Source organism: Lepidochelys kempii, chromosome 7 (genome assembly GCF_965140265.1).
Source record: "Lepidochelys kempii isolate rLepKem1 chromosome 7, rLepKem1.hap2, whole genome shotgun sequence".
Classification (NCBI taxonomy): domain Eukaryota; kingdom Metazoa; phylum Chordata; order Testudines; family Cheloniidae; genus Lepidochelys; species Lepidochelys kempii.
The window spans coordinates 23,465,496-23,486,241 of NC_133262.1; the positions used below are offsets into that span (position 1 = coordinate 23,465,496).

At 40.7% G+C, this 20,746-nt stretch overlaps 1 protein-coding gene across 5 annotated transcripts in view; it reads left to right on the plus strand.

Moving 5' to 3' along the window:
* The window catches only part of EEFSEC (eukaryotic elongation factor, selenocysteine-tRNA specific), a 223,086-nt gene that overhangs the window by 139,658 nt on the left and 62,682 nt on the right, over nucleotides 1-20,746 (plus strand). For 2 of the 5 annotated variants that reach the window (XM_073351382.1, XM_073351384.1), the window contains exon 7: nucleotides 12,012-12,073. The exons of the other annotated variants lie outside the window; for them this stretch is intronic. In XM_073351382.1, the coding sequence (XP_073207483.1) occupies nucleotides 12,012-12,073 (62 nt within the window). The remainder of the gene's footprint in view (nucleotides 1-12,011; nucleotides 12,074-20,746) is intronic. 5 annotated transcript variants of the gene reach the window in all.

Sequence of the window (20,746 nt, forward strand, 5' to 3'; positions counted from 1 at the left end):
ATGTGTTGTTTTTTAGAAGGGGCGGGAGGTGACTGAGCGGCCAGCCTCTTGACAGGGCAGTTGTAAAACATTCATAAAACTTTTATTGGGCTACCACCCTTCCAGATAAATATTTTCTGACTTTATGGGCTTGTTTTAGGGTTTGGATCTTAATAGCAGCTTTGTAGCTTTTTTACAGTCTTTTGGCATATCCACTTCTGGAGGCTGCCATGCTTTCTAGGTCCTTGGAGTTTCTTCATTACTAAACTATTGCCCTTTAACCCCCCTTCACTCTTGAAACAATAATGGAACCAACTGTTAAATAATCCTCTCTCCACCCCAGCTCTTGTTCAGGGTTGTAAGTTGACCCAGTGTTGCATGTCTGGTCATCATGATGGGGAAAAAAAGATTAAGATGAGTATAATTTTATTCCAGTTTCCATTATCATATGAGAGAGTCTAATTTATTAGCATCTTAATTGTGTGTGTTTACATATTTTTACTGTTAACATATTTAGTTAAAAATCCTACTATAGATTGGTGCCACTTTGGGCTGCTTGTGGGGCAATTTCCATGCTATGTCTCAATGTATTCGTACAAACATAAAATCATGACAGTGTGTCTCTGCAATCAGTGGTGAGACCAGTGGCTTGCAGCCAGGGTGATACAAAGGAATGCTGTATGTAAAACTCAGAGAGGAATGGGAACAATGGTTCGAATGTCCACACTTTTTCATCTCATCATTTTGCAACTGAAGTGGTTTCATGAACTTCATCAGCTTTCTCTCCCCTGGCTATCCCCTGGGCCAAGAGGGTGAGTGCACCTTGTCTGTCCTGAGGGAGCAACTTGGGGTATTTAGTGGGTCCAAGAGTTGGATGTAGAGTTTTTTCCCCCACCAGTCAATGGTTTGTGCCACTTATTCCCCATATCCTAGTTTCCACACATTCTCCTGCTTCTTGTCAGGGTGATTTTAGGGGCTAGAAGGAATGTATAGTGTTACTCACTCACTCACTGACACACACACACACACACACACGATTATTTTTGATCACACATTTCCCCAGCAGTAATCTATTGTCACATTGGAGTGTCTGTGGAAACCATTGACATTCCTAAATCTTTATGGGAAGGGGAGGCTTTTTCTGCAGAATGAACAGAGCAGTTGTTTCCAACCAGGAAGTGAAACTGGTGACTTGGTACTCTGCAGTTCTGAGCTTCTGCCTAGTGCAGAGTCACTGAGCTACTCGTGGTATTTTATAGGCTGGGGCGTAGCTGGAGTGAGCCAATTCCTGGACTCCTGTGTTGCTTCAGACTTTTCCAGTTGAATGGAACCTGTGGCAGATAGAGGATTATTTTGTGTCAACTAGGGGTCACTCTTGCCAGCACATATTAGAATATGCACAGGTTCAACCTTGTCCCCCAAGACACTTTTGTCCACTTCATCTGCCCAGCTAATAGTGGGACAGTGTGCATCATTCAGCCCCTTTTCAATACAGCATGGCATATTCAACTCTACGGACCTTGCCTATGCTAGTGGACCATGTTTGATGTGGCTGAAAATTCTAGTGTAGATACCGCTTGGGAGGGACACCATATCGTTTCCTAGGTGAGTCAATCCTTGTCCTCTTTCCTAATTACCAGCAAATAGGCCAAATTTAGTGTTAATTCCAGTCACTTTTGTGGGTACCCTGGTGATATGGCCTCTCTCTACCTGGAGCTGAATTATAATGCTTGACTCACTTCATATAGGCTACCGAACAGCTCTATCGGAAAGACTTGGTCATTACTGATTTGGTTAAATCTGAACCAATGACGTAGTTCTTAGGTTCTGGATCTGTGGAGATGGAGCCTGAAGTTCTGTCTTATGCACAGAACAGAAATAACAAAAGTAGCAGTAGATATTATGAAACCCATTGCCAAAGGTGGAGTTTTGTCACAATCATCGTAAGTCCTGGATTTCTTTTATGACTTTCACATTTTTAAAGAATAGCCAGGATTTTTGACCTAGTGGTATTTCTGTGAGCATGTGGATGTGTGATGGGAAACTATTCAACAAACTTCATAGAGAGCTCCAAAGTGAAAACAAACCTAGACTGCATGGGTGGCTAATGCAGAACAGGAGCTTTAGGACAACACAAAGAACCTGAACAGACAGTAGAAGCTTTAATTCCCCAAAGGGTCATGGGTGTCCACCTCTGTTTTTAAAAAACAAAACAAACAAGCAACCCATCTTTTTAAAAAACATTTGGGTGAGATTGGCAAGTCAGCTGCAGTCTGGGACCTCTTCTTCTAAACCACTCACTGTTCAATAGCACATGCGCTGTTCTTCTTGTTTGTGCTAAACAGAGAAAAATTGTGGTTACTTTGGGTACAAAATATTGCCAGAGACTTGTTTTCTGTACTTCCAAGACTTCTACCTTGTATGCCAGCACCTTAGGGACTTGACCTAAAAATGGATGACACATAATTGTAGCCGTACCCATTCCCAATCCTTAGTCATCTAGTTCCACAGGTATAATTGTGTTATTCTATTACAGTTTAGATGAGGAAGTTATTTTCTTTTGGAAAAGCTGTTTTTCTGTAAATGTGTTAATGATAAAATTATATTGCACATGATACATTGGCATGAATTAGAAGTAGATTTAAGTGTAGTTTTAAAAATTGTAAATAATTTAGGCTAGTCTTTGACCATCCCACTATAGAGGTCTGAGTAGTTGAGAGGCTGGGCTTATCATGCTCAGTGCCTCTGTAGTTCTGTATATTATGTAATGGATATTTGGTGTTATATACATTTTTTCTTAGTAATTTGTTTAAATTAAGATTAAAATAAACAAAAACAAAGCTAGTAGCAAGATTTCAGCCTCTTCTTTAAAATCCCTGGGGGGGAATACAAAATTTTACAGCAATGCACATAGCAGAGTTTCTTTCAGCATGTTTCCCAAAATAGCAAACCTGAAACAGGCTGGTAAATTTCTCTCAATGTGGCACAGGGAGGTTGAATAACTTGCCCAAGGCTGCAGAAAGAGTCAGTGTCTAAGCCAGGATTAGAACTCAGGAGAAAAAGTTGATAAAGAATTTTCATTTTGCTTGATAATGTCAAGAGTATAGAAAATTAAGTAAGCTGGTGAAACAATTCTGAATTACTTTTAGGGAACTTTGGAAGACAGAGGTCAGGTAAATTGAGAAAGTTGTACAAACCCCAAACACTAATGAATACAGTAGACCTTTGAACTCTGTATGTCTAAACTTGCTTTAATACATAGACTGAATTTGGCCTTGACCATAGGCTAAAGCATCTGAAGCATCATAAGCCTTTCAATGTGAGGAAAAAAAAAGTGGTGGTGATGGGGATGCTGACCAAGCACCGTTTTCCGTTGGGAAGATGGGAACTGCAGACGTGAACTCATATTGTGGAAGCATAAATGGAAGTGAAACAATGAACAAACATTGCTCTAGGGGAGAGAATGTACTTCTCACATTTTGTTCTAAAATAATTGGCCTTCTGTGGTAGACGTGGAGGTCGTGGAAAGAGGACAGGAGCTCCTTAGTTGCCTGTGATTTGACTTAAAAGTTTGTTGTGACCTTAAGCAATGTTCCTGTTCAACAGCACTTAACAAAAGCATATTTGATGAAACATTAAACTCCCAAATCCCATTCTCCTCCAAGAAAAAGCTAAGTATTTTTTAAATTAGCAAAAACAGAAATTAATCCAGATCACTCTACCTACGTTTGCTGTTGATGTATTTAAATATAAAAATAAAAAATGCACTGCAGAGACGCATGTTCCTGCCCTAGCCATGACACTTTACACATTTTAAAAATGGATTTGTAATAGTAATATAGTGTACTCCTATTTATCTGAAACCCTATTATCTGAGCTACAGAAATCCCTTCCTGATCGGAATCCCTTCCTTCTCCCCCGTGTCTCTCGTGCTGGGGGACAAGGAAGAGATTTGTGTAATGTGAAGGTTCAGATAATAGAGCAGAGACCCCCAGCCAGGACTGGGAGGAGGAGGAACTCCCTGTTGCAGGGAGGCTGCTCTGCTGGTGAATGGTTCGTGCCAGTACAGGAAGCCCTCTGTAGCCTTGCTGTTATGGGAGTGAGTGAGCAGGGCAGAGCAGATTTCCCCAGCCAGGACTGGAAGGAGGATTGGGAGAATGAGCCCCTGATTGCGGGGTAGGCCACCTTGTTGCTGAATGGCTCCTGCCGTCTCGATTATTGAAGCTCCCAGTTATCCGAATAAAATCTGTGTACCCCATGCTATTCAGATAATTGGGAGTATACCATAATACCTAACTTAGGGCTTGTCTATATGGTGGAGTGATGCATCCTTGGAGGCTGATTTCTAAAACACACTAATGTGTTGGGTATTAATTGGTCCATGTGGACCCTGCTGGTGTACACTTTAAAGATGACAGTAGGGAACCTGTAATGCACACCAGAAGCATCTGCACAGGCCAGTTAATGCACACCACATTAGTGCATTTCAGAAATCACACTCCTGTAGAGTGCACGACGCCACTGTGTGGATAAGCCCTTATATAATACTTTTTATCCATCAATCTCAAAGCATTTTACAAAGGAGGTCAGTATCATCCCCATTTTGCAGATGGGGAAACCAAGGCACCAGGGGGCTGTGAATTCCTCAAGGTCACCCAGCAAACCAGTGGCAGAGTCAGGAATTGAACCCAGGTCTTCTGAGTCCCAGTCCATTCCTTTAGTGAGAGCAAATTGGACTACAGAGGGAGAGATGCTAAACGATAGCACCCATTCCCTCTCGTAATGATAAAAAGTTAGTTATGTCCCTGCAGTTAATGGGTCAGATTCATTGAAAATCTGAAGTTACTTCATTGAAGGTAATAGAGTTACTCCAGTTTTACATTAGTATAATGAGTACAGAATCTGGCTCACTGTTGAGTGTAAATGCAGTGTTCCCACTTCCTGCTAACCCTCGACAGAAACTGATGGAATCACCTGCACACTGCTTTCAGCCCAGTGGCCTCCCTGAAGTGTGAGGACTCAGTGTTATCTTCTTGTCTGGGTACCACCCAAAAAGCATCATGACCATCTCTTTTCCTCACCATTAGGCCAGCATCATCTTTGTTCTTCAGAGAAGGCTTAAAAGTGCTGTTCCCCATACTACCACTGGGTAGCATTGAAACTGCTTGTTGGCTGATACTATGCTAGAAATGCTTCCTCCAGCTATTGTATTGGGCGTTGCAATTATTACATTACCACCAAGCCACATAATTCTGTTTTGTGGATTACTCTGATGCCCCCATTCCAAAGCTCTACCATTTGTTTTCAGCTTTCAGAAAAGGCATAAACACTATCCTGTGTTTTTTGTTTTTTTTAAAGTGTTGCAACTCGAGAGTTCAGATTGGAAGTTAATGCAAAAGTAAAACATTTCCTCTGGGAAACTCTTGCACTTAGCTAGGACTTTTGGGTTTAAAATATACAATGGCTATGACTGATAACTTCACTTTGTATCTCTGAGACTTTCGAAGGAGTGGGACTCTCATATTTTGGCATCAGTCAAATAGTCTGGTCTTCATAGATTTGCCTTCTGTAATGTCTTTGTGCAGAATGTTCCCCCAGGGCATTGAGTTGTGTTTCAACTCCCATTTTCAGTAGCTAATGTATGGGCTGTTCTGTTAACTTTTCTACACCATTATATCTGTGCAACATCTACATATGTTGTTTGATTTGCCTTGTGTTCTTAGTGTTTCCCCCCTTTCTTGTTATATTTGAAACCCCTAAATAATCATGCATTTCTGTGCAACTGAAGTGGCACAAATTTACCAATGACAGAATGTGCTTGTTTCATTTACACATTTTTCTTTTTCCAGTCACAATGAGATTTGAGTCCTAGTTCCCTTTCTCCATTATTCATCACCCTCTGTTTATACATTATATGTGCTGTGTGTTTTTACTACAACACTATTTATACTTACTGCATGTTACAAATTATTAAAAGTTCAATGTTAGTTAGAACCTTCAGTGTTACAAATGGAAAGCTTTTGTAATCAAACTGCTTCAGATTCCAAAATAACACAATTGTTATACAAGTCAAAGAAAGAAAGAACAAATTAATTGGAAATTGGTTCGTCCTTTGCTTACTTTCCAAGACCTGAATTCATGATACTAGGCTTCCTCTCCAAGAGCTTAAGATATCACTAATGCCTTAAAGCAGTACAAGAAAATGGTTTGCTGGGAGTGTTGATGGTAACATCAACACTTTTATAAAGGAGTTGCAAGATCTGACTCTTTCGTCAGGTCTGTGACTGCTAACTTTCTCACTCATGCTGTAAGTAAAACTACTGTTCTCTGAGCCTCTGAGATTCTGTGATCCCTACCTAGTGCTCCCTGAACCATGCCCTACTTAATACCTTACATCACCCAGCCTCACTGCATGTACAGTGCTACATTAATTAGCTGTTATATATAGAGTACTTGCATTTGCATCTCTCTGCATCTGTCAAAGGTGCTCAGATACTGTGCATGTTGTAAATAACTTGATAGATTGATAGATCTGTTGCTAATTCATACATCATTATGGTATATTTAAAGTAGACATGGATATGATGCTAGTCTAGTCAGTTACAGAAGTTGTGCTGGCATGCTTTCCAGGAAATATGCTATTTCCAAATATGTGGTATTGTAATTAGCAGCATATGCTGACTATTATGGGTTTTCTTTTGAAAAAAGTAACTGCAAATAAATGCAGACTCTAGTGACTTACTGAACTCTAAAATGCAACCTTTTCTTGGCTGGCTGTATGTTGAATGCCTACACAATGCGTGGTATGTGCCTGATGTATATTGGATAATATATATACACACAGCATTAGTAAATATACAAAGTGTCCTGCATGTACATATGCACACACAGTGTATCTTGTGGCTGCCCATCCTCAGCTTGTGTGGTATGATATATACACTCGTGTGCACTCCCACACACTAAACCCTTGCAGGTCAAAAAGTGAGGATAAACTTTTGAACCCAGCTGTTTCCAAATTAAGTGCATGTGCAGGGACCACCAGTGCTGGGGTTACCATACTCCAGAAAAGTGCAGACATTGACACCCACATATTGTACTGCAGAAGACTTCTTGTTCTTCCTTTAGTTCTTGAGGGATGGTGCTTTGAAAATATTCTGTCCCCTTTGTCCTTTCTTTGCCATCAGAAAGGACAGGCGGCAGTTCAGTGACCTCCCTTCGTTATGGAAATGGGACTGATACAGTAATCAGGATGCTACATATGGAGCTTTTTAAATTACTGCTCTTCAGTCTTTTGTTAGCCTTCATTATTCTTGAAGTTTTTTTCTCAACTCGTAAAAATGGCATTTTTAATATGCAGAATTAAAAAAGGCAATATGAAGAATACCGGTTTTTGTCAATAAGCTTTTACCTTTTAAACCAGTTATCTGAGTTTCTGCTCTAGGTATTTTAATTGAAGATTAACTACTGTTAAAGAGTATACAAATTTAGGTAGTATATATTTGGAATATTAAAATAGGACTCATTAAAAGGTGGGAATTTTGCTGTCTGACCATTATAATTTTAGATTTCAGAACACAAACTAACCTTCATTAAAAGTCAGCAAAGCTGACCTATAGGTTCTTCTAATGTTAAGGGGGTTTTTTGTACTGATGAAATTAACAGAAAGAATACTTTGTGATTCACAAGTTCAGCATGAATCTTACAAGTATTTCTCATATGAGATCTGTTGCCTGTTTTGTAAAACATATGCAGTGGTTCAAAGAATAGTTGCTCTAAACATAAAACTCACATTTGCTACATGCCTCTTGCTTGAGTTACTCATTACAGAAACGATTTTAGATATTTATTATGTGCCAAATACGGTAATTAAAAGACCCATTCATTGCTGTCTATGAACTGATTTGTATTTTTACACCCATTGAAGAAGTCAAATTATCGTATTTATTGTGTTGGGAGATGGGGACCAATTTTTTTTTTTTTTTTGAGGCAAGGAATTGAAGGCAGTCTTTTTTCATTTCCCCCTCTCCCTTTGGTAGTTAAACTAACCTCTCGCTTGCCTTCTTCATTTCCCACAGCTCAGCCCCACCCTTACACACATTCTTTCCTCAAGAAAATGTTCTCAGACAATATTGTTTAGGCCTGTTTCTCCAGATCTTTTCAGCTTATAGGCAAGGGAGTGTATTTTGTGGTTTCCATATCTTGTAATGATCCAAGCACTCATTGCTATTCTTAGCGTCATGTTTTTCTAGAAATACAATTTTAACAATGTAGATTTTAATAAAATAATTGAAAGTAGTCTGTCTGGGACCAATAGCTTTGCAGAATTCCACTCACCCAAAGTGACAAATATATATTTTTTTAATGAACAAAAATTTATGTATATTTTCTCATCTTCATTGTGGTATGGAGCATTGTGTGCGTCTTGTTCCTTCATGATAATCTTGGACGGCTAAAATAGGGTTCTTTTCATGATTTAGATAAACTAAGGCTGAGACCTTCCATGATGATGGGTTGTGAGTATAAGTTACCCCTGGAATTTTTTGTTAAAGTCTCAGAGTCCACCATTTTCTCTGGCTTTATGGCTACTCAAGTCACCTGCCACTTTTCTGCTTAGGAGAGATGATTGCCGCTCTACTTTAGAGTCATTTCCTCTTCACCAGCTGCAGGAGTCACTGATGAGTGCCATGAAGCAGTACCTTCTCCCAGGGTCTAAGTGCACTCCTGCAATCTCTTGCCGTTTAGGGAAGAAGAAGCTGGGGGGCAACAGTTGAATTCAGGTGCCTTTCCATGGCAGTGACTGTTGATGTTCTGCCATATTGCTCCACCAATGCAACTAAACTTTGGCTCTCTCACCTCTTGTTGCCAAATGTCAGCTAAGGAAGATTTTTTGGGCTGGGATTGGATGTATTCCACTGGATTAAAGGTTGTTTCAAAAAGAATATCAAGAATATACAGGAGTATCATAATTAATTACTATAGCAATTTTGGAAGGGATAGTAAAACCTCATGCTTCAGGGCTTAAGCGAATCTCCAGTCATCAAGATCAGACCTAATGTGAGGGGTAGATTATTTCACATCTGTCTAACACAGGGTTCTTACACCTTCCTTTCAAAACATTTGGTACTGGCCACTGCGAGCGCCAGTATACAAGAGTAGATGAACCCCAGGTCTGATCAAGTATAGCAGTTCCTTTGTTGTTACATCTGCCGGGGGAAAGCTCTTATCACTTGGGGCTGTGTCAGTAGCCACTCTCCTCAGTTTCACTTTCCCCTACAGAAGAGTGGATGGAGGGAGAGTGGACCTCAAATGCACAAAACTCCCAGGGTTCTGCTATAAAATCAGCAACAGATGTTGGAATTGTAAGTCACTCCTTGGTTGAGTTGGGAGGCAGAGGAGCCTGCATTGAGTATCCTTGATCAGCCCTGCTCTCAACAATAAGTGGAGACATCAGGACAACTAAGCCAAACTGGGGGTGAGGGAATTAAAACCCTATGGCAGGGATCTAAATAGTGAACACAGCCACAAGCTGATATTTGAAGGGACGTTGTGTTTTTTATTGGAAGTGTTTTAGGTGATTTTATGGAGTATAAAGGTGACTGAAGCGCTATCATTCAGTGAATGAGAGAAGCCAAAAAAGAATGCGAACATTGCTTAAGCCAGGAAACTTTGCTTTTCCCCTTCATTTCCTTCCCTTTCTCAGAGGTCTCATATCCTGGCAAAACTTAACCAAAAATATGTGGGAACAGGTGTGCACCATTCCTTTCTTGGGCCAGTTGAAGGGAAATGCTTATAAGTGATGTAACTCCTCTCTCAACCTCTGCCACTGTGAACACATTCCCTCTGCAGCATTCCCAATGAAAGATAAATGACCAAGTAGGAAGATATTTGTTACTTTGCTGAGGTGTCTAATTCTGTTGCAATGGAAACTGTTTTCATCCTGTTGATGATTCTCCTCTCCCGAAAGTGCAAGACCCCAGTTTTTTTCACTGAATTAAGAACAGGTTTCTAGATTTTGTTTGGAACTTTCTTTCCTTTCCAAAAGGTAGAAACTCAGCCGCTGCCAAATAGTTTCCCTACACTTAATGGCACTTAATGGCAGGGGCTAATTGTCAGATGAGGTGTGTGTGGTGTCAGGTATGACTGACGGATAGGTTGGGCGTTTCTGGGTGAAATATTGGACTGTATTCATCTGTTGACTTTTTCAATAGGCTAAGGTGCCACAAACATTGAAGTGCTAGCACAAGATAAATGTTAGAGAATTATCCAGCAAGAAAATAAATCTTAAGACATTGGAACCCTTGCTCTTGAAGTGGATCATACTAGGACCCAAACTTAAATAAACAAAGATTTAGATGGTTTGAGTGAGAGCCATACAAGATGCTGCCCTTGTGGTTTTGGTAATGAGACTAATTTATTTTTAACGTGTTTGTATATTTTGGCTGGTCATGTTACATCCCCCATAATCTAATTTTCTCTTTCCTTCAGTGCTACCTTCAGCTGAGCTCACTCAAAATACCAGTCTAATTTGTGTCTTTTGCAATGCCATTCTGACTGGGCTTGTTGTTTGGAACTGCCCAGAGACACTCTCAATACAAGTGAGGTTCAGAAGGTCACTGGTTCATTCATTAGAACTTGACGGTACCAGCATGCCAGTGCATTAGCCTTTACATTGTTCCTCTAATTAACAAATGGAGGTCTAAATCCACAGGCCTCCCATTCAGGGAACTTTCTTTGACATCAATTATGGAAATCTTGCAGGACTGGGTTCTTTATTGTGCATAGACCTCTCATACCAGGCACCATAATGCTAGAATAATTTTGAATAGTTTTGAATAGTTTACAGTCAGTTAGTGCTCCCAAATTATGCACACCACAGACCTTGTGTTTCTTAAAGTATTTTGGAACTTGGAAACTTCAGGAAGTGAAAGATGCTTTGGGACCAATGCTTAGTGGAAGTTATCCTTGGAGAACATGACCAATCTTCTGCAAATGCAGTATCAGATAAAGGAGATAGTACTGTATTCTCTGATGTTGTACTCGACTAATTGTAGAACCATCAGTGCCTCCAGGAGCCAGGAACAATGTGGTAAGGGAAGGAAGCACAACCTTTAGTGTTTCTGTCTCTTGAGATTTTATCAAGAGTTTCACAATATAAGGTGATTTTTCCTTAAAGCCCCAACTATTGGAGTCATGTTACTCTGTGAGAATCTCACCTTTGATTAAAAGAGAGAGAGAGAGAGAGAGAGAGAATAGGAAACGTCTACCCTGAGGTGAAGAAAAGATTGAAAAAGTGAACTCTGGGGCTCCAAAATGCAGAAGACAAAAAGAACCCAACGTTTTTTATTTCTTTTAAGTCTCGTGATTTTTGGACATTTGAAATTGGCAATACTGAACCAGCATTGTGGGAAAGGTTTTCAAATAATCAAGGGGCCAATTTTGCAGATTCCCATTGTCTTTTGTAGATTCTTTCTTATTATAATATTGATTTGAACTTATATTTGCTGGGTACACAAAGAGAATTAAGCAAGAATGAAGAAAGGATTCTTGGATAGTTGGTGAGTGCTGGAAGGGTGAAGCAGAGTGGCTGACTTTTCGAAAATACAATGCAGGAAAATTAGCTATTGAAAAATACCACACAGCCATGGTAAAATCTGTGGACCATCATGATACCTGTGGATTTCTGGGTTTTAAATTATCTGAGATGCAAATAGAGCAAATTCCTTGATCTTTAATGACTTATTGAATCAGTTTCCTTGAATGGGTTTTTTAAACAAAATGCCTTTAATAAAAATTCATGCAGCACTGATACTTATAGGCCCAAACTTTTGTAATTGCATGCGACCAGTTAAGATTTTTAACGAGTTGATTACATGCACACTTACTATGATTGTGCATGCAAATTATGTGCTTACTCAATAATGAAAATTTGGACAGATATGTACTGTAGGCTTCATTGGTTCAAAACTGATTGATTGTTGTGCTTGAACATCTTTTTGCTTTAATAGTGCACTCTCTTTCTCTCTCCTCTCTAGTGTCTCCTGAAAAAACAGAGATTAGAATTGCCAGACAAATATGGAGCAGACAGGATACCAGGGTAGGGAGCTGGCCTGTGGCACCTTCTCTGACTGAAAAGCTATTTTGTGCCTTCTCATAAACACTCACTCTGACTTCAGTAGTACCATTCAGGGAAGGCTGTAAGTTTTGGTGCAATGGACCACATGTAGCCTTGGGCCATGAGTTTGATGCTACTGTACTTGCATGTGTCTGATTCAGTTTAGGAAGGGGTGATGTGTCATTTCACTCCAGACAGTACACAGATTGCATGGCACAATCCCACTTTATTGGATTAAGGTCAGTATTGTTTAACTTTAAAATTGCAAAAACATACAGTGTACAGATTTTTAAATCTACCCAGTCTTGTTTTCATTACTGTGACCAGTTGACTGCTGTAGCAGCTCAGTGAGCTTTTTCACAAGCACTCAATAAGTGGGGGAAGCTTTGTCATAAGGTTTTAATTTTAGCTTTCCTGGAAGCTAAAATAAAAGTGTAACTCACGCAAGGGAGGTGAGCTATCAGTGAATGTTCACAGAAAATAACAAATCCATACTCCTTTTCAAACATACTTCTTTCAGAGGGATTTCTAGGGTGATTTGATGTACTTCAGGGGTAGGGAGTATTTGGAAGTTTGTCTCTCCTACTGTATTTCTAATGCACCAAATCAGTGTAGTGCAATATCTGGGTATTGTTTTGACTTATAATAGGACAATACCATGAAATGTTTGCTTGCTTGCTTGTTTTGGGGGGTTTCTTTGTGGAGTGGGAGCAATGAATAGGCTGGTATGTGTATGTGTGTGTATTTTTATTTTATATATATATTTGTAGTTCTCAATAAATACTGAAAAAACTAAGTGCAAACCAGTAGACAGATTGTGGAAAAAGAGCTAAATTGAGATTATGGCAACCTAATGGTTTCTTGCTAGGAACATATGGACTATGATGGATTGCTGCTGTAAAGATTTTTTTAAAAAATTATTGCGGCCCTGTGGGGTAAGACTAACAACATGGGGCAAATAATCGGTGTTGTAGGCTAAGAAATTTTAGAATGTTTCTTTAACTATGATTGGAAAATATACAGTACATGCAAGAACAAACCCATTGAGTCTTGTCCTTTGGGTGGCCTGTTTTAGTACCATGTTTATTACCTTATCTTTGCTTTTCTCATAAACCTGGTCTGCCATCTGACTGAGATCCACCTGTGAATGACAACTCAGTCTGGGAAACTTTACCCAGGCAGCCGCAAAACTGTTGCGTGTGTTGGCATTTTGAGGCATTATTAAGAAGTCCACCAATTAAATGTGCATTGTTAGTTTTGGCCCTCTGTAAAAGATAGAAATAGATGGAAATATATTGTGGAAGCTTAAACTTTAAAAGCCATTTTAGGAAATAAGACTACGAATAATAGTAATGTGGGGGGGGGGGCCGAGGGCGAGGGAGGTATGGCAAACATTCAGATTTACTCTGTGTAAAACAAAAATGCAGATTTCCACAGTCCTTTTTTTATAGAAAGTGATAGAGAAGGACTTTATAGGATATTAAAAGACTGAAAACTTTATAGTAACAAAACATTCTGTAATAGTTTTCTCCATTAGAACCCCTTCCCCCCGCACAACCATTTTCTTTTCCTTGTAATAATTAGTTTGAACTTTCATCTAGTTCTATGGATCAAGTCATTTTCATACAACTTTCAGGATTTTTGTGTGTATGCTTTAAATCTTTCTTCTAAATATTTTTTGGAACAAAAAAAGCCGTGAATACATTATAATTTCAATTTTCATGGTGTGTGAAAGATTTCTATACTAGGTCTTTATTGTTTTTGAAGAATTCATCACCCTAGTTAAGAAGCTTAATATAAATTAAAGAAGGTATTAAGGAACATTAAGACATCAAAATGTGGAGCGTTCTTTTCCTTTCGATTGCTCCAAATGCAAACAAGTTGAATAAAATGCAATCAAAGGGCCTGTTTAGAGAACATTGAGTGGCTTTCAGCTGTGCTGTGGAGAACCTCTGGTAAGAGCATAATTCAAATAAAAAGGCCTTTCTTTCCTCTTCCTAATTCTCTTTGTTGTGGTGACAACAGAATACAAACCTGATAAAAATTTAATCACCTTATCTTTTTAAAGCAAATTGCATTTTTGTTTACACACAATATACATAACATAAAAAAGAAAAAGCTGCTACCCTATCCTCCTCCCCTTACTAATAGCATTAAAGGCCTTTGCCTACAAGTTTTTTTAAAAATAACTGTTTTAGTCTTTTTTCTGAAGTCCCATTGTTCAGGATTGCTTTAAAAAGGCAGCCCATGGGAAGATGAATATCGCCCAACTTAGACTCTGGGCCAGCACTAAGTAACAGATGCCCGGTATAAGTCAGTTGAGTTAGGTCAGCTTAACTGGCTTCTGTGGTGCCTACTCCACATCAAGAGTTGCAAGCAAGATGGGAGGATTATGGGTCCACAGATCTAGCACTTTGATTTGAAGCGGCTTTGTAATGAATTGCCTTTGGTTCTATGTCAGATCTGCTAACCAGAACTTTTTCTGCCTCTTATGCATTTCTGAAAGGCTGGTGTAAGATTGTGTATTTGTACTTTTTTGCTTTTCATTAGGCTTCCCTGATGAAATTTTAGCCCCTTGTGTTGAATTCAAACCAGATTTCCTGTTGTACTGCTGCTCATCCTAGTGCAGAGCAGAGATACTGATTTCTTTATGGTATTGGGGTTGACCTTATGTCAACTGAGGCATCTGTTGGCCCATACCAGTGTGTGCTTTAGCTTCAAAACACCGGCATAGGAGATAAAGATGGTCCCAACTCAGTGCAACCAGGGATTTAGAATTATGAACTCTCACAGATAAAGTCCCCATTCACTGGGTTGGAATTATACTGTATCCCTTAATCAGCACAGAAATTTGAGTTATGCTATTCAGAACATGGGAGGCAACTGCTTCCCTACAGATATGAGAGTTTAAACATTACGGACCCTACTATAGTGAAACCTGGGCAAGAATCCATCCTTATTAAGTAAACCTCCTGTTTTAAGAGACTGTCCCAAATATCCCTGTCCGTACTGAATTCAGTTTGCCTACACACTCATAAGAAAGTAGATTTTAGTTTATGCAAGACAGGCTCTTAGATATGGTTTGAGGTCCAGTGACAAAGATGTGCCTATCCCAGGGCTAGGAATAGTAGTGGGACTTAAGGGACAAGAAAGAGGACGTTGACAGAGCTGCGTGCACAGAATAGAACTGGGGGAGTGTTGCCAGTCAGGATTGAAGTGTATTGGGAAAGTTGGAATTGTGTGATAAGCTGGCCCTCCTGCCTAAACTGTGCTTGGTGTTCTGGCCAGAAGTTGCTCTTCCTTGTATTCATAAGAACAGTTCAACCAGAAAGAACGTTTTCTGGCTCTTGTTCACTTTTCATTTTCTTGAACGAAGATAAGTAATGGGATTGTGACAATATGGGAGGTAGAACTTGTGCAGGGGGTGGGGATGGGGTTGGGGTGAAGGGGAGACTTTTAGCTCCATGACTGATGCATGGTCCTTAAGTAGCATGGATTTTTCAAGTTTCAAAACCAGTTCCAGTACCAGAGCCATCACAAGAGTGCACAAAATCTGTTAAATTGCAGAAAGACTATGCTGAATAGTTAAGCAAACAGCAAAGTTCAAGTTGTGGCTCATTGTCATTGTTTTACTATCAATATTTATCTTGCTAATTAAATCCTTTTGGCTAGAGCTATATGAGACCGCAGTGATCTTTGATTAAAGGAAACCAACACAAGGTCAGCCTTACTTTAGCAGGAGTGCTCTGATCACCAGGCAGGTCTATGGAGAGCGGGAACAAATGCACATTAGCGGTTGAAATAATAGTGACCAATTGCTTCTGAAAAATAATTCTTTTAAAATACTGTGTTCCCAGGCTGGCTGTTTTGAATAACTTGGGATGTTTCCCAGTATGATGGTGAAGCTAGAGCTGGTCAGCCAATAATTTCTCTGCTGCCAAACTCTGTCAAGAGTCCCTGTAGACATCAAGCTGCAGCTTCACCCTTCAAATTAATAGTATTGTCCTTGTTGGGTTTTTTTATTTTATTTTATTTTATTCCAGTAATGCTCAACATATGCAAACATTCAAGATAGATGGCTCTTGCTCTGAGGAGCTTACAGTACAAGAATAGACAAGTAAATAGTGCACAGTCAATGGGCCAGGCATAAACCACCATAAACTCTCTTCTTTGCCTCTCCATGTTCCCAAAAGTTAACCTGGCCTAATTCTGGAACAAGAGGATCCAAGCTCTGTCCCACTATCAACAAATAGGCACAGTGTGCGGCACATGGACAGTTGTGAAGTAAGAGATGGCCATGGACTTTTTAGTGTATAAAAAACATGACCATGTTTTGTACTCTAAAAGTGTGTGCTAACCTGTATGACTGTCTGAGAAATACAGAAGAGCTCTGACTTGTTGCTTCAGACCAGGGGTCTGGGCTGGAGAAGAGGCTGGGTGGGCGCTGAGGATAAGGCTGTCCTTTGGAATATCATTTTGGCAGCCACAGATGGCCTTGTAGAGAGCGTTTAGATTGTCTCACTGGCTGTGGATAACATGTGGCTTGTTCAAGTGGTTTATGTAGGGTTTAAGGAGCAAAATTACAATGCACAATGGAGTGGATAAATGGAAAAATCTGTCCCATCTCAGTGCTTCGGGCAGCAGAGACTCCACGTGCTTACACGGGTCACCAGAATGTAAACATCCTTCCAGACAAATCACATTTTGATGCTGGATCTTGGCATTTATATTATATTTTGATGATCGGCATCATGATGATGCTACACTGATTTTGGAAGTTTGAGTTGCACACTTCGACCATTCTGCATGTTCAGCTTGCTGGCTATGGGGTGGACCAGTAAACCTGTGGATGAGTGGCACACTGAATGCACACTTGATACACTCTGCTTGATCTAGGTGGTAAATTAAGGACTCTGTTGGGGGGGAAAGGGGGAAGAGAAGCCAGAAATCATAGAGGTATTAGTAAATATTGTAAATGTTTCTGGTCTGGGGCTTGCAGTACTAGGGCCTGAGCTCCATTTATCAGTATGAATCAAAATGCTGACTTTATGCAGAGGGGATGCTGAGCTAATTAAAGAAATAGTCCTACTTTGTACAATTGATCCCATAAAACTCTTCCTGACCTTGAGAAGACCCCCAGCAAGCTGTGGGAACCTTCAAATTGTCCCCTCTGAACTTTTTTGTGTTGTCATTTAAATATAGTAACTGCTTTTTAATTAAAAAAGAAAAATTAGATGGCATTTCAAATTGTGTCCATGGTGCCTTAGGGACCTATTACAGTACAAATTACTCTATACTATTTAGTGAGGCCTTGTTACCACTGTGTGAACCACGAGTTACCTCTGTAGGGGTGTAGGACAAGAAGGGCCCTTCTTTGAAAGTCTGGTTCTGAACATAAAAGTGACGCCAGCAATTGGAAGCAATTTGTGGAATTGTTTGATTATATTAATTATGGCACCAGCAAACAGTGCTTGGGAAACAGTTTTGTTTTCTTGAATTCTTTCTTGATTGCTAGCAGTGAAAGCCAAGATACAGAATGTGCCTTTAAGGACCGCCGGAGAGTGCAGTTCAAGCCATTGTGTAGAATTGGCACCGTGCATGAAAGGGTTGTGTCCAGCTTTATGTGAGAGTTTTCCAAATACAGCTTTGGCCTGAACTTCACCTATGTCATTCTCCAGAATTAAAACAGCTTCTTTCTTCCTCACCAAGAAAGAGCAGCTCTTTCCTAATAATCAGAAGACCATAATGAAATCCACTTGATAATTCCAGTTCCAGTATAACAACTCTTATAATAATGCCTTTCATTCCAGAAGCCTGCACACAAGCGCTCAGTTCACTCACCACTGAAATGCAGCATGCTCAGGGGTGGAACACAACAGCTGTTCAGCAGTGCCTAGCAAAACTATATAGTAGTTGGGGACATGTCGTGATACTGTATCTAGTTGGAACTACAGGAGTAATTTAGCTGCTGTAGGCAGAATATAATTACCCAAGTCATGATTTGGTGAGGACAATGGGGCAACCTATTCTTGTGAAAAGTGCTGTGAGATTTTTCATCACCACAGGCAGTTAGGACCTTGGTTTTATGTTTCTAAAAGACAGGTCCTGCCTAGCAGCATATAGACCCTACTACTATGTTGTGGCATTCATTCAATATTGATTCCAAGGGAAGATTGCCACTCACTAAATTACCAGGATGCCTTTCTGCAGCTCCTGTGCTTTCCTTGGAGGTCTCCCATCCAGGGACTTTTCTTGCCCTATCTTGTTTAGTTTGTGAGATCTATGGGGCCACAGCACAAGGTGATATTGGCAGATCTGCTCAACAGAAAAAGCTGTCTCTCATCCTCCTGAATCTCTTCACAAGTGATGCTGTGAATTCCAGAAGGGAGTCACATAATGCGTTTGCAGATGCCAGCAACAAATCAAGGATAGGCTCTAGCACCGATAAATGCACCTGCACCAGAGTAAGTACTACCCATCTTCCAGTAACAGCCAGTCATGATGCAGATGCACTAGTATTAAGCCACTAGTGTAGACAGGGCTCTGGCTTAGAGCAGGCTTCTATGACATGGTGTTAAAAATGCCTGAGGCATATCTACAGTATCGCTTGTGCAGTTGCAGCATTGGTCGTAGTTCCGATAATATGGTAACTGATTTTTCTAAAGTAGACAATTCTAACGTGTGCAGGTATTTGATTAGATTTAAAATTCCCACGAAACATAAATGTAAAAGTTTGCCCATGTCTCTTTGGTTCAAATTTCACACTATTCAACCCCACCCAGTAATAGAGCCTGCTGGCTGTCCACCTTGTTGCACGTTAGTCCGGAGGCAGCTATGTTCCAGTTCCAGCAGAGATTAGTGATACTGAAATATTTATGGGTCCCCAGTAACTGTACTAGGTAGTATGCAGTATATAAAGCATGTTGGGATCTTTAAGTATGAAAAGAGCTATTGAAATTTGTGATATCAGGTCTAGGTGTCATTGAAATTGTCATTGCAGTAAAGAATGGAACAGTTACTTGATGCAGGGAGCACCCAGGCCTCTTTCAGGGAGGTGGGTTTGAAGTTCAGCCATATACATTTTCCTCTCTTTTGGCTGGGTTAGAAGGCATGCCCCATATGTATATCATTCCTCCTGTTCACAATATTGTGATTAGTCAGTGCCTTGGCTGTTACTCCCTTCTCTGGCTAGGCACAAAGGAGTTATTCCATTGTTTTACTTCTTTCCGCAAAGTATGTAGCATTAAGCCTTTTACAGTTTTCCAGGCACTCAGCATTTTATTAGTCTTCGAAAGGAGACGAGCCATTCCTGGAGGTAAAGGAGACCTCTGAGATTGGAGTAGGAATGAGGAGGCAGAGGAAACCTGGAAAAGAAGGAGGGAAAGCTGGAGCAGGGAATGAGGTAGAGAGAAATGGCCAGGTGGAAAGAGAAAAGGAAGCAGAGGAGAGCTGGAGGGGGAAGAGCTTCTCAACCTTTTTTCATTTGTGGACCCCTAAAAATTTCAATTGGACGTGCAGACCCCTTTGGAAGTCTTAGACCACAGGTTGAGAACCACCGGGTTAGACTTCAGGGGAAATAGCCAAGTCCATTTTAGGAGACCTTTTCAGGGTCAGAGAAAATGGTGAGTAGCGGAAGACAGCAAAACAAAAGGACAGAAAACACGGGAGAACAATAGACTATGTAGATAGGAGGAATGGAGTAATGAAAGGGATAAAGGATTATTTGAAGGTGTGGACTGGGATCCACAAGAACAAGAAGAAGCAAGGCTTCTTCGAGTGCCTGCTCATGTCCATTCCATATTGGGAGTGTGTGCTCCCCACATTCACCAGTGCTGGAAGTTTTTCCCTTAGTGGTATCTGTAGGGGACCGGCTCTGGTGCCGTCTAGAGTGATGTGCGCATGTCACGGTATAAGGGGCGCTGCTGGCTCCCCCCACCCTCAGTTCATTGTTGCCACCAGTGACGGTGCTGGAGCATCTGCTGCTTCGGCTAGCCTTTTTTTGCTTTGTTCAGTATTTTGAACTTTTCTTGTAAAACAGTTGTTCATAGTTAAGTTTCCCTTAGTATGTTAGAGTGTTTTTACTTGGTTGGTCCCAAACGGGACTTAGCCTAGGGATGGGGCATGACCCGGTCCCAAGGCTTTAAGCCATATGGTCTCTGCAAGAAACCAATGCCCATTAGCGATCCGCATAATAGTTGTTTAAGGTGTCTTGGCGAGTCGCATATAAGCGACAAATGCCATATTTGCAAGTCTGTCAAACCTCGGACTAAGAAAGAGAGGGACTTCCGTCTCAAGGTGGTCCTAAGGAGTTGGTGCTAACTTCGGCACCGGACCAGTCAAGGTCTGAATCTGTCCCGAGCACTGCAGCATCGGTGTGCAGCACCCCACCAGCGCCAATCCCCCTCCCTGGCACCTGCCAAGGGTCTAAAGAAGATGGGGAGAGGAAGATCTCCTACATCCTGCAAGGGGAAGGAGAGGGCAAGAGGGAAGCCAAGGCCCCAGGAGGACATCTCAATACCTCCTTCTAGGAGTCAGGCACCAGCTCTGGTCGAGTGGTCCAGCCCACCCCAACCCATACTTGCCACGCCGGACAGTGATGGGAGCCTTTGCCAGCTAGAGGTCCCGTCAACACCCCAGGCCTTGCAAGCAGTTCAG